Source organism: Scophthalmus maximus, chromosome 8 (assembly GCF_022379125.1).
Source record: "Scophthalmus maximus strain ysfricsl-2021 chromosome 8, ASM2237912v1, whole genome shotgun sequence".
Lineage (NCBI taxonomy): Eukaryota > Metazoa > Chordata > Actinopteri > Pleuronectiformes > Scophthalmidae > Scophthalmus > Scophthalmus maximus.
Genome location: NC_061522.1, coordinates 520,550 through 532,500, shown reverse-complemented (window position 1 = coordinate 532,500; position 11,951 = coordinate 520,550). Strand labels below are relative to the sequence as shown.

Here is an 11,951-nt window from a genome sequence, read left to right as displayed (position 1 = left end):
ATACAGTCACTGATCGTCTTTATATAAGTCGCTGATCGTCTTTATATACAGTCAGTGATCGTCTTTATATACAGTCACTGATCATCTTTATATACAGTCAGTGATCGTCTTTATATAAGTCAGCGATCGTCTTTATATACAGTCAGTGATCGTCTTTATATACAGTCAGTGATCGTCTTTATATACCGTCACTGATCATCTTTATATACAGTCACTGATCGTCTTTATATACAGTCGCTGATGGTATTTATATACAGTCAGTCATCGTCTTTATATACAGTCGCTAATGGTATTATACACAGTCAGTGATCGTCTTTATATACAGTCAGTGATCGTCTTTATATACAGTCAGTGATCGTCTTTATATACAGTCAGTGATCGTCTTTATACACAGTCAGTGATCGTCTTTATATACAGTCAGTGATCGTCTTTATATACAGTCAGTGATCGTCTTTATATACAGTCGCTGATCGTCTTTATATACAGTCGCTGATCGCCTTTATATACAGTCAGTGATCGTCTTTATATACAGTCAGTGATCGTCTTTATATACAGTCAGTGATCGTCTTTATATACAGTCAGTGATCGTCTTTATATACAGTCGCTGATGGTATTTATATACAGTCGCTGATCGTCTTTATATACAGTCGCTGATGGTATTTATATACAGTCGCTGATCATCTTTATATACAGTCGCTGATGGTATTTATATACAGTCAGTGATCGTCTTTATAAACAGTCAGTGATCGTCTTTATATACAGTCGCTAATGGTATTATATACAGTCAGTGATCGTCTTTATACACAGTCAGTGATCATCTTTATATACAGTCACTGATGGTATTTATATACAGTCTCTGATCATCTTTATATACAGTCAGTGATCGTCTTTATATACAGTCAGTGATCGTCTTTATATACAGTCAGCGATCGTCTTTATATACAGTCAGCGATCATCTTTATATACAGTCACATAGAGAAGTAGAGTTATTTTCTCGTAGATTTCTATACAACCAGTGGAGTCTCCCTCTGCTGGTCACTACAGAGAATACAGGCTTCAGATACTTTCTAGACTTAAGTTCTACGTCCGTCTGTTTGGCCTCGTGGTTATAGTGTCAGTAATCAAGGCTGCGGGTTTGAGTCCCAACCAGTGCAACATCAAAAAAATCTTTCTCAAAAATCACTGACTGCCCCTTTAACAACACAACCCACAATTTAACAGGAACTAAAAAAAACCTTAGATCAGTTCAGTTCAGTCAGAGGTTAAAATACAGAAACTATTATTATCATTATTATTATGATGATGATGATGATGATGATGATGATGATAATGATCATTATTATCCACGGGGGCTGGGTGAAGACTAACGGTGCAGGTTGTGTCACCTGAAGGCGTCTGGAGGTCCGAGCCTCGACTCACCGGCATCATGTCGACAGTTCGTCCGCCGTGTCGCATCCACGCGGCGGATGTGTCGGCTCCTGCTCGACCTGTTGCGGGGAACCAGCAGGCCGTTCTACCGGTCCATCCCGCAGACCGGGAACCGGAAGCGTTTTAATAATGACCAGATGATCAGATGATCAGATGATGGAGATGATCAGATGATGGAGATGATGGAGATGATCAGATGATCAGATGATGGAGATGATCAGAGGATCAGATGATGGAGATGATCAGATGATGGAGATGATCAGATGATGGAGATGATGGAGATGATCAGATGATGGAGATGATGGAGATGATCAGATGATCAGAGGATGGAGATGATCCGTGGTCGCGGTGCAGCGGGCGGAGCTGCTCTCCACCAGGCTCTGGTCCTCTCAGCTCCGGGATCAGAGACTGATGGAGCGTGTCTGCGAGACGTCACGAGCCAGGACAACTTCCGACAGGACCTTTCACAATAAAAGCGCCACTTATTTACACTAGACTATGGACGTATGCTGCGTTCCATTATACCTCAGAAGTCGGACCCCGGAAGTCAGGCTGGTGATTTTTTCTTTGTCTTAATTCCGACTTACAGGTCGGAGTTCCGAGCTCATACTGGAACCAGAAACCTGACTTCCGACTTCCGCGCTCCGGGTTCCAAGGTATAATGGAACGCAGCAGTAGACTCTGTCAGTGAAGCTGTGTTGTGTTCTGACCAGCAGAGGGGGATATGATTTGAATTGATTCTCTCATTAATAAACTACACACACCATGTGTCCGAATATTCACAAAACAAGATGCAAATTTGATCAAATGTGGAACTTCAAAATGAATAACATGAAATAACATAAGAATCAAGATCTTGTCGTTCTGGTCCTGAACACTTTTCTGTAGCCTTTGAGTTTTGACCGCTTTTATTCTGAAGCTCGATTCATCCACGTGATAAATAAATGTAACTTGAAGAATCAGTTCACCGGGATGTCCTGGCAACGAGAATTAACTCCTCCTCCTTCCCCGTGTGTGTGTGTGTGTGTGTGTGTGTGTGTGTGTGTGTGTGTGTGTGTTTGTGTGTGTGTGTGTCTGTGTGTGTGTGTGTGTGTGTTTGTGTGTGTGTGTGTGTGTGAGAGTACTTTAATCTTCTTTGTGAGGACATACAGTGTGTCTGGTCCTCTGACCGTCACAGGACTGTTTGAGGGTTGACATTAGGTTGAGGCATCAGGTTGGAACCGGGTTCAGGTTCAGGTTTATGGAATGCATTAAATCAATGAGTGTCCTCACCATGACTAGAGTTGTTCCGAAATCATTTTTCTCGTCCCGATACCGATTCCAATACCTGGACTTTGAGTATCGGACGATACTGAGTACTAATCTGATACCAGTGCATTTAAAGAGATAGTGACTTATCTAGGTTATCCATCAATCTTCGCCTCGACTCCAGTCCAGGCTGTGGAGAACATTAAAGGGACAGTTCAGTGATTTTGAAGTGGGGTTGTATGAGTTACTTATGCATAGTTCATATGTTACCTGGTGGAGATGGTGATCAGCGATGTCACTTAACAGAGTTTGGAGAAGTGGAAGTAGCGTTAGTCCCAGAGGGGAACATGAAAAACATTGTGCATAAGTAAAAGACGTTTTTTCGTGGTCGCCTCTGGGACTAACGCTACTTCCACTTCTCCTCCAAACTCCGTTAAATGACATCGCTGATCACCATCTCCATCAGGTAACATATGAACTATGCATAAGTAACTGATACAACCCCACTTCAAATCATGGAACTGTCCCTTTAATGCAGTAATGACTGGGTCTGACCAGCAGGTAGCAGCACTGCGCATGTCAAGTCTTGTTCCTGACAGGAAGTGATTACAAAATAAAAGTGTGGAGAAATATCCTCGGGGAGAAGGAATATAACCAAACCAGACGCAGGACGGTAATAAACCGGTATCTGTATATGACGCGCTCTCCTTTCTATTGCCCCAAAAAACGATTAAATAATCCACCGACAAACCTTTGATCTTATTTTTAAACCGGAAGTGCCTCGTTGATTTCACCGTGGTGTCACACTCAGCAGCACGTGGATGACGGAGCGTCAACAGCGACTTGATCTGCAGGTATGGAGCTGGATTTATGTTTTTATATATAACTCCTACTTTTCACCAAGGTTTGTTATTTAATTCGGTAAATATAAAAGATGACTCTCTATATTTGACACCGGCTAAACAACCGTAGTGACGCCAGGCAGCGAAGAAACACGGAAACTGGTGGGAAAAGTATCTTAAAATAATCTGCGTCGTCGCGCGACATATGCCGAACTCGAGAGAATGTGTCGATGTGTGAGATGATCGAAGTTAAGCCATCGGTTGTATTAATAAACAATAAGGAGACAGGAAATCACAAAATGGTGGAATTTTTAAATAGAGTTTGGTTTACGATGGAACTGCGGTCGTTGCGATTAGCTTGTATCAGCGCGCACACACACACACACACACACACACACACACGTGCTTCTTAATTCACCTGATGTCAACGTTTATATTTAGCCGCTAGTTAGCACTGTTAGCTAGCAGCTGCTCGGCTGGTTCGTTCGGTTTTCTGTAATACGCTTGTTAATTGCACGTGAGTTCAACGTGTAAAGTAACAGAAACTAGATTGACGCCGAGTTTGATTTCATGAAAATTCCAAGATGGCGCAGGACTCTTCCTCTCTCACCGGCGGCAGTGTTGCTCTGCCCCGCTGCTGCTCGGTGCTGCCGCCGATGGCGGGAAGCGCTACTGCAATTTATTGAACTGGAATACTGAGCAACTGCCCGGCGGCCACAGACCCCCAGGTCCTAAAGTACGTCCCTGTACATCGATCTGTTTATCTGTCTATGTTCCAGTTCAACCACAAAGAAAAACCACGATGAAGAGGAAGCAGCAGCAGCGTCGGGAGCTGCTGGTCTCAAAGCAGACAAGGACGATGAAGAGCAGCGACGATGAAGACTCTGATGCTGAAAAGAACTTTGCTCTGCTGACTGAGAGAGGAGGAGGAGGAGGGACTGAGGAGGGACATCAGCACCAAAGAGGAGAGGAAGAGGAGGAGGATGAGGCTGAGGGAGATGAAGAGGAGGAGTCTGATGGGGAAGAAGAGGAGGCTGAGGGAGATGAAGAGGAGGAGGCTGTTCGGGAAGAAGAGGAGGCTGAGGGAGATGAAGAGGAGGAGGAGGAGTCTGATGGTGAAGAAGAGGAGAAGGGAGATGAAGAAGAGGACAGTAACAGTGAGGAGGATGATGATGAGGATGATGAAGACCCAGAGACTGTTGGTGGCAGCGTTGAGATCGAGACAAGAGATGACGTTAAAAAAGGTGAGTCACTGACTGTATATAAAGACGATCAGAGACTGTATATAAAGACGATCGGTGACTGTATATAAAGACGATCAGTGACTGTATATAAAGACGATCAGAGACTGTATATAAAGACGATCAGAGACTGTATATAAAGACGATCAGAGACTGTATATAAAGATGATCAGTGACTGTATATAAAGACGATCACTGACTGTATATAAAGATGATCAGTGACTGTATATAAAGACGATCAGCTACTGTATATAAAGACGATCAGTGACTGTATATAAAGACGATCAATGACTGTATATGAAGACGATCAGCCACTGTATATAAAGACAATCAGAGACTGTATATAAAGACGATCAGTGACTGTATATAAAGACGATCAGTGACTGTATATAAAGACGATCAGCTATTGTATCTAAAGACGATCAGTGACTGTATATAAAGACGATCAGTGACTGTATATAAAGACGATCAGTGACTGTATATAAAGACGATCACTGACTGTATATGAAGACGATCACTGACTGTATATGAAGATGATCACTGACTGTATATGAAGACGATCACTGACTGTATATAAAGACGATCACTGACTGTATATGAAGCTGATCACTAACTGTATATGAAGACCATCACTGCTCATGTCCCTGTCAGAACTGTCCATCATGTCCTTTGAGGACGTCATGAAGCTGCAGAACAAAGTTGGAACCAAAGTCTACAACGAAGTCGCCTACGGCAACAACGAAAAACGACAGAGCAGCAAGAAGAAACGACTGAACAAGAACAGGTGGGTGCGTCGACCTGCACCACGCCGGTCGCTGTCTCATCACTGACCACACACTCATGAGTTTTCATCTTGTGTCATTTCAGACCGACGGAGATTTCAGCCAAGAGACCGGCACCGTTCCTGCGTCAGGTCGTCCCCGTCAGGAAACCGGTGAGCGGAGGACGTCGCCCGTCGACCCGAGTCTTTGTTTTCTACCAGAAACCTCTGGTAACAACGTTTTTAACATTCTGTCTCTTCAGACGCTGAGAGATCCTCGATTCGACGACCTGTCGGGAGAATACAAGCCTGAGATCTTTGAGAAGACGTACAGATTCGTTCAGGACATCAAACAGAGAGAGAAAGAGGTGAGGGAGCGACTGACCGACTCCCGGAATAATAATAATAATAATAATAATGTACAGGATCAGAGTCTGTTGGACTGAAACTGAAACGGTGGTCCTGGTGTTTGACCTCAGATCGTCGTGAAGCAGCTGAAGAGGAAGAAGACGAGCAACCAGAGGAAAGAGAAGCTGCAGTTCCTCCTCAAGAGGATGGTGAGTCAGTTACAACACACTCTGCTCCTGTTCCACACACCTGGTCCACACACCTGGTCCCACACCTGGTCCACACACCTGGTCCCACACCTGGTCCACACACCTGGTCCACACACCTGGTCCACACACCTGTTCCACACACCTGTTCCACACACCTGGTCCACACACCTGGTCCCACACCTGGTCCACACACCTGGTCCCACACCTGGTCCACACACCTGGTCCCACACCTGGTCCCACACCTGGTCCACACACCTGGTCCACACACCTGGTCCCCACACCTGGTCCCCACACCTGGTCCCACACCTGGTCCACACACCTGGTCCCACACCTGGTCCGCACACTATAAGATTGAACTCATCAACCTGTGATTGTTCGTTGAACCACCAGACTCAAACAGGTTCAATCAGACAGTTCGATCATCGTGTGTTTTTAAACGTGTGACCTTTGACCTGCAGGAAAACCAGGAGCGAGCGAGGAAAAGCGAAGAGCAGCGGAGAGAGAGAGAGCTGCAGCTCAAGAGGCAGCAGAGAGAGCGAGCCAATCAGGGAGCTCGACCCTTCTTCCTCAAGAAATGTAAGAGCAACGGAATCAGTTCCTTCTGGCTCGCTGTTCATACGTGTTCATTTAACATAAATTAAAATTCTACTTTTTTCCACAGCTGAGCAGAAGAAGCTGCAGCTGGCTGAGAAATACCAGGATCTGAAGAAGAGCGGCAAACTGGAGAACTTCCTGAGCAAAAAGAGGAAGAGGAACGCCGGGAAGGATCGCAGGAAGCTGCCGCAGCAGCTGCACAGCTCCGAGGCGTCGTGAGGCGTTCACTGACCCGGAACTAAAAACAACCTGTCGGACGGCCGGCGGCTGCGGCCTGTAATGACATGGCTCTGCCTGCAGATGGAGCTGTGATCTGAAAGACTTCTGATTTCATCAAACTTTACTTACAAACGCATTTTGGAACCGTTTGGGTTTGATTCGTTCTTTGATGATATAAAACGGGGCTGACACGTCATGATTGAGAGATGACACTGACTCATGATTGGTCGAGAGTGTGTGTGGGTGGGGCCTCGATACTACTGCACTGACTCTGACCCCACATGACGTCACCAGCACAAGATGGCAACTCCTGAATCGGAGATATTTTAGCTTCGTTTTAGTTCAACGAGAGGAAGAAGAGAGGTGTCGTCTTCATATAAAGTCAGTGATCGTCTTTATACTTAGTCTCTGATCGTCTTTATATACAGTCAGTGATCGTCTTCATATACAGTCAGTGATGGTCTTTATATACAGTCAGTGATGGTCTTTATATACAGTCAGTGATGGTCTTTATATACAGTCACTGATCGTCTTATTATACAGTCAGTGATCGTCTTCATATACAGTCAGTGATCGTCTTTATATACAGTCAGTGATGGTCTTTATATACAGTCTCTGATCGTCTTTATATACAGTCACTGATCGTCTTTATATACAGTCACTGATCGTCTTTATATACAGTCAGTGATCAACAACTGATCAGAATCAATAAAGTCATCAAAGTGACTGATGGATCATCTGCAGGTTATTGATTTGTGTTCTTACAGAAGAGAACGAGTTGGAGGGAGTTTGAATTAATGTAAGATGTAATGTAAGAAAACTTTTTTGTCCCTTTGCTGTAGTTTTATATCGTGAACAGTGTGATCACGTCTAATATCACTGGAAACGTATGCCTCCTCACGAACTCTGACGATGTGTTTGATGTCAGTTAGTACGATGTGGTGCAGTGTGGTGCGGTGAACAGCAGAGGGAGCTGTTCACAATCTATTGATCCGATCAGTGATTGATCATCACAAAGTAACTTAGCTCCAGTACTGAGGTACTTTACCTCAGTACTTCCTTTTCCTAATATTTAATACTTAAACTCTTCAACATTTCCAAAAGGGAAAATACTCAACTTTATATTCCACTGCAGAAGTTTTAGTGTTGTCATAGTTTCAGGATGTCTGGAGCGGATCCATGAGTATAGTGAACATTGCATATGTTTTACAGTCTACAGACTTTTTAAGTTGATACGTTTTTTAAAAGTAAAAGGTTTTGCTTTCCTGGAATAAAGAACCCATATTCTCAAAATTGAGATTTCCTGGCTTTTGTGTGTGTGTGTGTGTGTCACAGCAGTTTAACAGGAGCTTCTTTAATTCAAATATTTCACTGTTTCTGATTTACACTGATGAAATTATGAAATACATACAATACTCAAATAAAACAAAAAGTACAATTACAAGTAAGATGTGATAATATAAGATTCAGCTAAACTAAGTGTATTATTATTATTATTAAGCTGAGCCATGATACCATACGATAAGCTAAACTATGATACAGTAAGATATGATGAGTCAGCTACAAGGCAACAGGGGAAACACATGGACATTCCTCCGACAGTTTCAATGACGTGAACATGAACTGGTACAGAACGAGTGATGCTCCTGATCAGTCACAAGGTGACGGAACGTCTGTCGGACACATTCTTCAAGAAACAGCTGCTGATCCGTCACATTGTGAAGTTCACGGCCCAGAAACAATTCTGAGCCTCCTCTTCCTCTTCCTCGTCCTCTTCCTCCTCCTCCTCCTCCTCTTCCTCTTCCTCTTCCTCCTCCTCCTCCTCCTCCTCCTCTTCCTATTCTTTCTCCTACTCGTCCTTCTCCTCCTCCTCCTCCTCCTCTTCCTCTTCCTCTTCCTCCTCTTCCTCCTCCGCGTCCTCCTCCTCCTCTTCCTATTCTTTCTCCTACTCGTCCTTCTCCTCTTCCTCCTCCTCTACCTCTTCCTATTCTTTCTCCTACTCGTCGTCCTCCTCTTCCTCCTCCTCCTCCTCTTCCTCCTCCTCATCCTCCTCCTCTTCCTCCTCTTCCTCCTCGTCTTCGTCCTCGTCTTCCTCTTCCTCCTCTTCCTCCTCCTCTTCCTCCTCCCCCTCTTCTTCCTCCTCTTCCTCCTCCTCCTCTACGTCTTCCTCTTCCTCCTCCTACTCGTCGTCCTCCTCCTCTTCCTCCTTGTCCTCCTCCTCCTCCTCTTCCTCTTCCTATTCGTTCTCCTACTCGTCCTCCTCCTCTTTCTCTACCTCTTCCTCTTCCTCATCCTCGTCCTCGTCCTCGTCCTCCTCTTCCTCCTCCTCCTCCTCTTCTTCTCCCCCCTCTTCCTCTTCCTCCTCCTCCTCTTCTTCCCCCTCTTCCTCCTCCTCCTCCTCCTCCTCCTCCTCTTCCTATTCTTTCTCCTACTCGTCCTTCTCCTCTTCCTCCTCCTCCTCTTCCTCTTCCTCCTCTTCCTCTTCCTCCTCTACCTCTTCCTATTCTTTCTCCTACTCGTCCTCCTCCTCTTCCTCCTCCGCGTCCTCCTCCTCCTCTTCCTATTCTTTCTCCTACTCGTCCTTCTCCTCTTCCTCCTCCTCTACCTCTTCCTATTCTTTCTCCTACTCGTCCTCCTCCTCTTCCTCTACCTCTTCCTCCTCCTCCTCCTCTTCCTCCTCCTCATCCTCCTCCTCTTCCTCCTCTTCCTCCTCTTCCTCCTCCTACACGCCTCCTCTTCCTCTTCCTCCTCTTCTTCCTCCTCTTCCTCCTCCCCCTCTTCTTCCTCCTCATCTTCCTCCTCCTCCTCCTCGTCCTCCTCTTCCTCCTCTTCCTCCTCCTCCTCCTCTTCCTCCTCATCCTCCCCCTACAGCACCAACACCTCTGCTCTCATTCTGATTCATGGCCGCTCTGGTCGTCCATTGTTCCCCCCGAGACCCTGCGCGTCATGAATAGCCAATCAAACGCCCGTCTCTCCACGGTGGATCGCAGCCAAAGAAAAGGCGTCGGCGTGGAGACCATCTGTTGGCTCGGCCTCCCGCTCGCGCTGTGAAAGGGATAATGGAGTGTGATGGAGAGCAGAGAAAAGATCCCTATGCTGCTGATTTGTATTCCTTAGAAAGAACCAGGGGTTTCACCCCACATCTGCCTCCGCTCCATTCACACCCATTCACTGTCCCGTCAATTAGCACACTCAATTAAGTCCTCATGATCCCTTTGTGCACCCGGCTCCACGGAGAGGTGGCGACACATGAGTCTTTAGCGACTGTTTCCTTTGAGAGGAGGGCGGAGGAAACAATAGAGGAAGGTGGTGCGAGTCGCTGGGCACTTCATGAGAAGAGCTGATGGGTGAAAAGCGTCTGCAGCTGGACGAGCTCCCTGCTCCGCTCCTCCTCCATTGTTCTGCGTCGTGAGCTGTGAGCTTTTCCACTGGAGGGTTGAACGCAGGGGCAGCGAGTCGGCACATGCGGCCGGAGAAGCTGCGAGAACACAAGAAATGCCGACAGTGTGAAAAGCTGCTGCTTTAATCCTCATTAGCTCCGCGTGAGCCGGACTCGCGTGAATCTAATCTGAGACGCAGCGACGAGCCTCAAGAGGCCCGGGACCACGCAACAGATGAGATTTTAACTTGTGTATTTATTTGACATGTTTGTGTTGATTAGAACGGCCAACAACAGGAAACCAGACATCTCACCGCTGTCCACGACCCACGATGTTTCTCATTTACGTGACCTGTGGCACGCGAAGGGAGAATCAAACCCCTCGACCAACAAGCCACGACGAGTCAGAGCCCCCTAGTGGTCAGAACCTCGCAGGTCACTGCTGTCTGGGCTGAGGTCGTCTTCTCTCCAATGAGAGTCGCTAAAAACTTTTATTGTTGTTTTTTAATTGTCATTCGCGCAATTAACACGAAGAAACACAACACGCAGATATTCGTCCGTTCTTACTTCTACTTTCTCCAACAAACCTCCTCTGAAAACACGCACACACACACACACACACACACACACACACACACTGAACCCTGGGAAAAGCTCTTTAACACGTTGCATTAAAGCTCTGTAATTGTTTTTATGGTTTAGCTTCTTGTAGCCATAATTGTAAACGACTCCATAAACGAGAGAGGACCGGTCCAGACGGGTCATTAGAGCGACAACACGACGCTGAGAGAATCTGTGAAAGACACTTGTGAAAAGTGCTGAGATAAAAAACACATGCAGCCGAGAGGGAGAGAGTTTCTCAGTCGTCAGAGTTTTTCTTCATTGCATTTCCCAGAAGACACCGAGTGATGGAGGCGAGTGCAGCTCAGGAGGTGGAGCAGGTGATTCCTGCCTCCTCCCATCCACACGTCGGCCTGACAGCTCCTCCAATGACGCGCTGACGCGAAAAGCCAGTTTGCGTTGAGATCGACCAACGTCACTGTGGTCAGACGAGGATGAAACTACTGTGGCTGTGTGTCTGCAGACCGAGCTTTCTGACACAAGGTGCTACTTGTGTCATGGCCGGGCGTGTTAACGTGTGTTTATGTGTGTTTACGTGTGTTAGCGTGTGTTTACGTGTGTTTGCGTGTGTTTACGTGTGTTAGCGTATTTTAACGTGTGTTTACGTGTGTTTACGTGTGTTTACGTGTTTTTAAGTGTGTTTACGTGTGTTTACATGTGTTTGCGTGTGTTTACGTGTTTTTACGTGTGTTTTATGTGTTTACGTGTGTTTAAGTGTGTTTGCGTGTGTTTACGTGTGTTTACGTGTGTTTACGTGTGTTTGCGTGTGTTTACGTGTGTTTACGTGTGTTTTATGTGTTTACGTGTGTTTACGTGTGTTAGCGTGTGTGTCGGAGTCAGGAGGAAGAACAAGATGAATTTCAGCATTGTGTCCAGTGTGAACGCAGCATCAGTCTGTGAAGACACTGGAGCCTCTTTCCACCAACTGGTTCATGTAACTCATTTTGAACATTGTTCAGAACTGGAAAATATGGTTGGAACTGACAATGTCCCATTCTACATGTTGGACACAGCTCTGCTGTGACGTCCTCGGGGGATGACACATGAATCCAGAACAGAACC

The 11,951-nt window shown here is 45.9% G+C and overlaps 2 protein-coding genes across 3 annotated transcripts in view; one reads left to right on the top strand and one right to left on the bottom strand.

The window, feature by feature from the left end:
* The window catches only part of LOC118312786 (apoptosis-stimulating of p53 protein 2-like), a 19,110-nt gene extending 16,178 nt beyond the window's left edge, over positions 1-2,932 (bottom strand). Inside the window, exons 1-2 of one of the 2 annotated variants that reach the window (XM_047333717.1) lie at positions 2,701-2,932; positions 1,420-1,889 (exon numbers count right to left, since the gene is read on the bottom strand). In XM_047333717.1, coding sequence (XP_047189673.1) covers positions 1,420-1,455 — 36 coding nt within the window. In that variant the 5' untranslated portion in view covers positions 1,456-1,889; positions 2,701-2,932. The remainder of the gene's footprint in view (positions 1-1,419; positions 1,890-2,700) is intronic. The other variant, XM_035637696.2, reaches the window with a different exon arrangement.
* A 278-nt stretch (positions 2,933-3,210) lies between these two features.
* On the top strand, positions 3,211-7,294 carry rrp36 (ribosomal RNA processing 36). The gene is made up of 8 exons (XM_035637732.2): positions 3,211-3,530; positions 4,298-4,762; positions 5,411-5,543; positions 5,627-5,693; positions 5,783-5,887; positions 5,999-6,076; positions 6,535-6,652; positions 6,738-7,294. The coding sequence occupies exons 2-8, from the start codon at positions 4,321-4,323 to the stop codon at positions 6,887-6,889; spliced, it is 1,095 nt and encodes a 364-aa protein (XP_035493625.1). The 5' UTR covers positions 3,211-3,530; positions 4,298-4,320; the 3' UTR covers positions 6,890-7,294.
* The last annotated feature ends 4,657 nt before the right edge of the window (positions 7,295-11,951 follow it).

Coding starts and splice junctions, on each gene's coding strand:
- rrp36 (XM_035637732.2), top strand. CDS start 4,321: ATGAAGAGGAAGCAGCAGCAGCGTCGGGAGCTGCTGGTCTCAAAGCAG. Junction 5,694..5,782: donor TCGTCCCCGTCAGGAAACCG/GTGAGCGGAGGA, acceptor CTGTCTCTTCAG/ACGCTGAGAGATCCTCGATT. Junction 6,077..6,534: donor AGTTCCTCCTCAAGAGGATG/GTGAGTCAGTTA, acceptor TTTGACCTGCAG/GAAAACCAGGAGCGAGCGAG.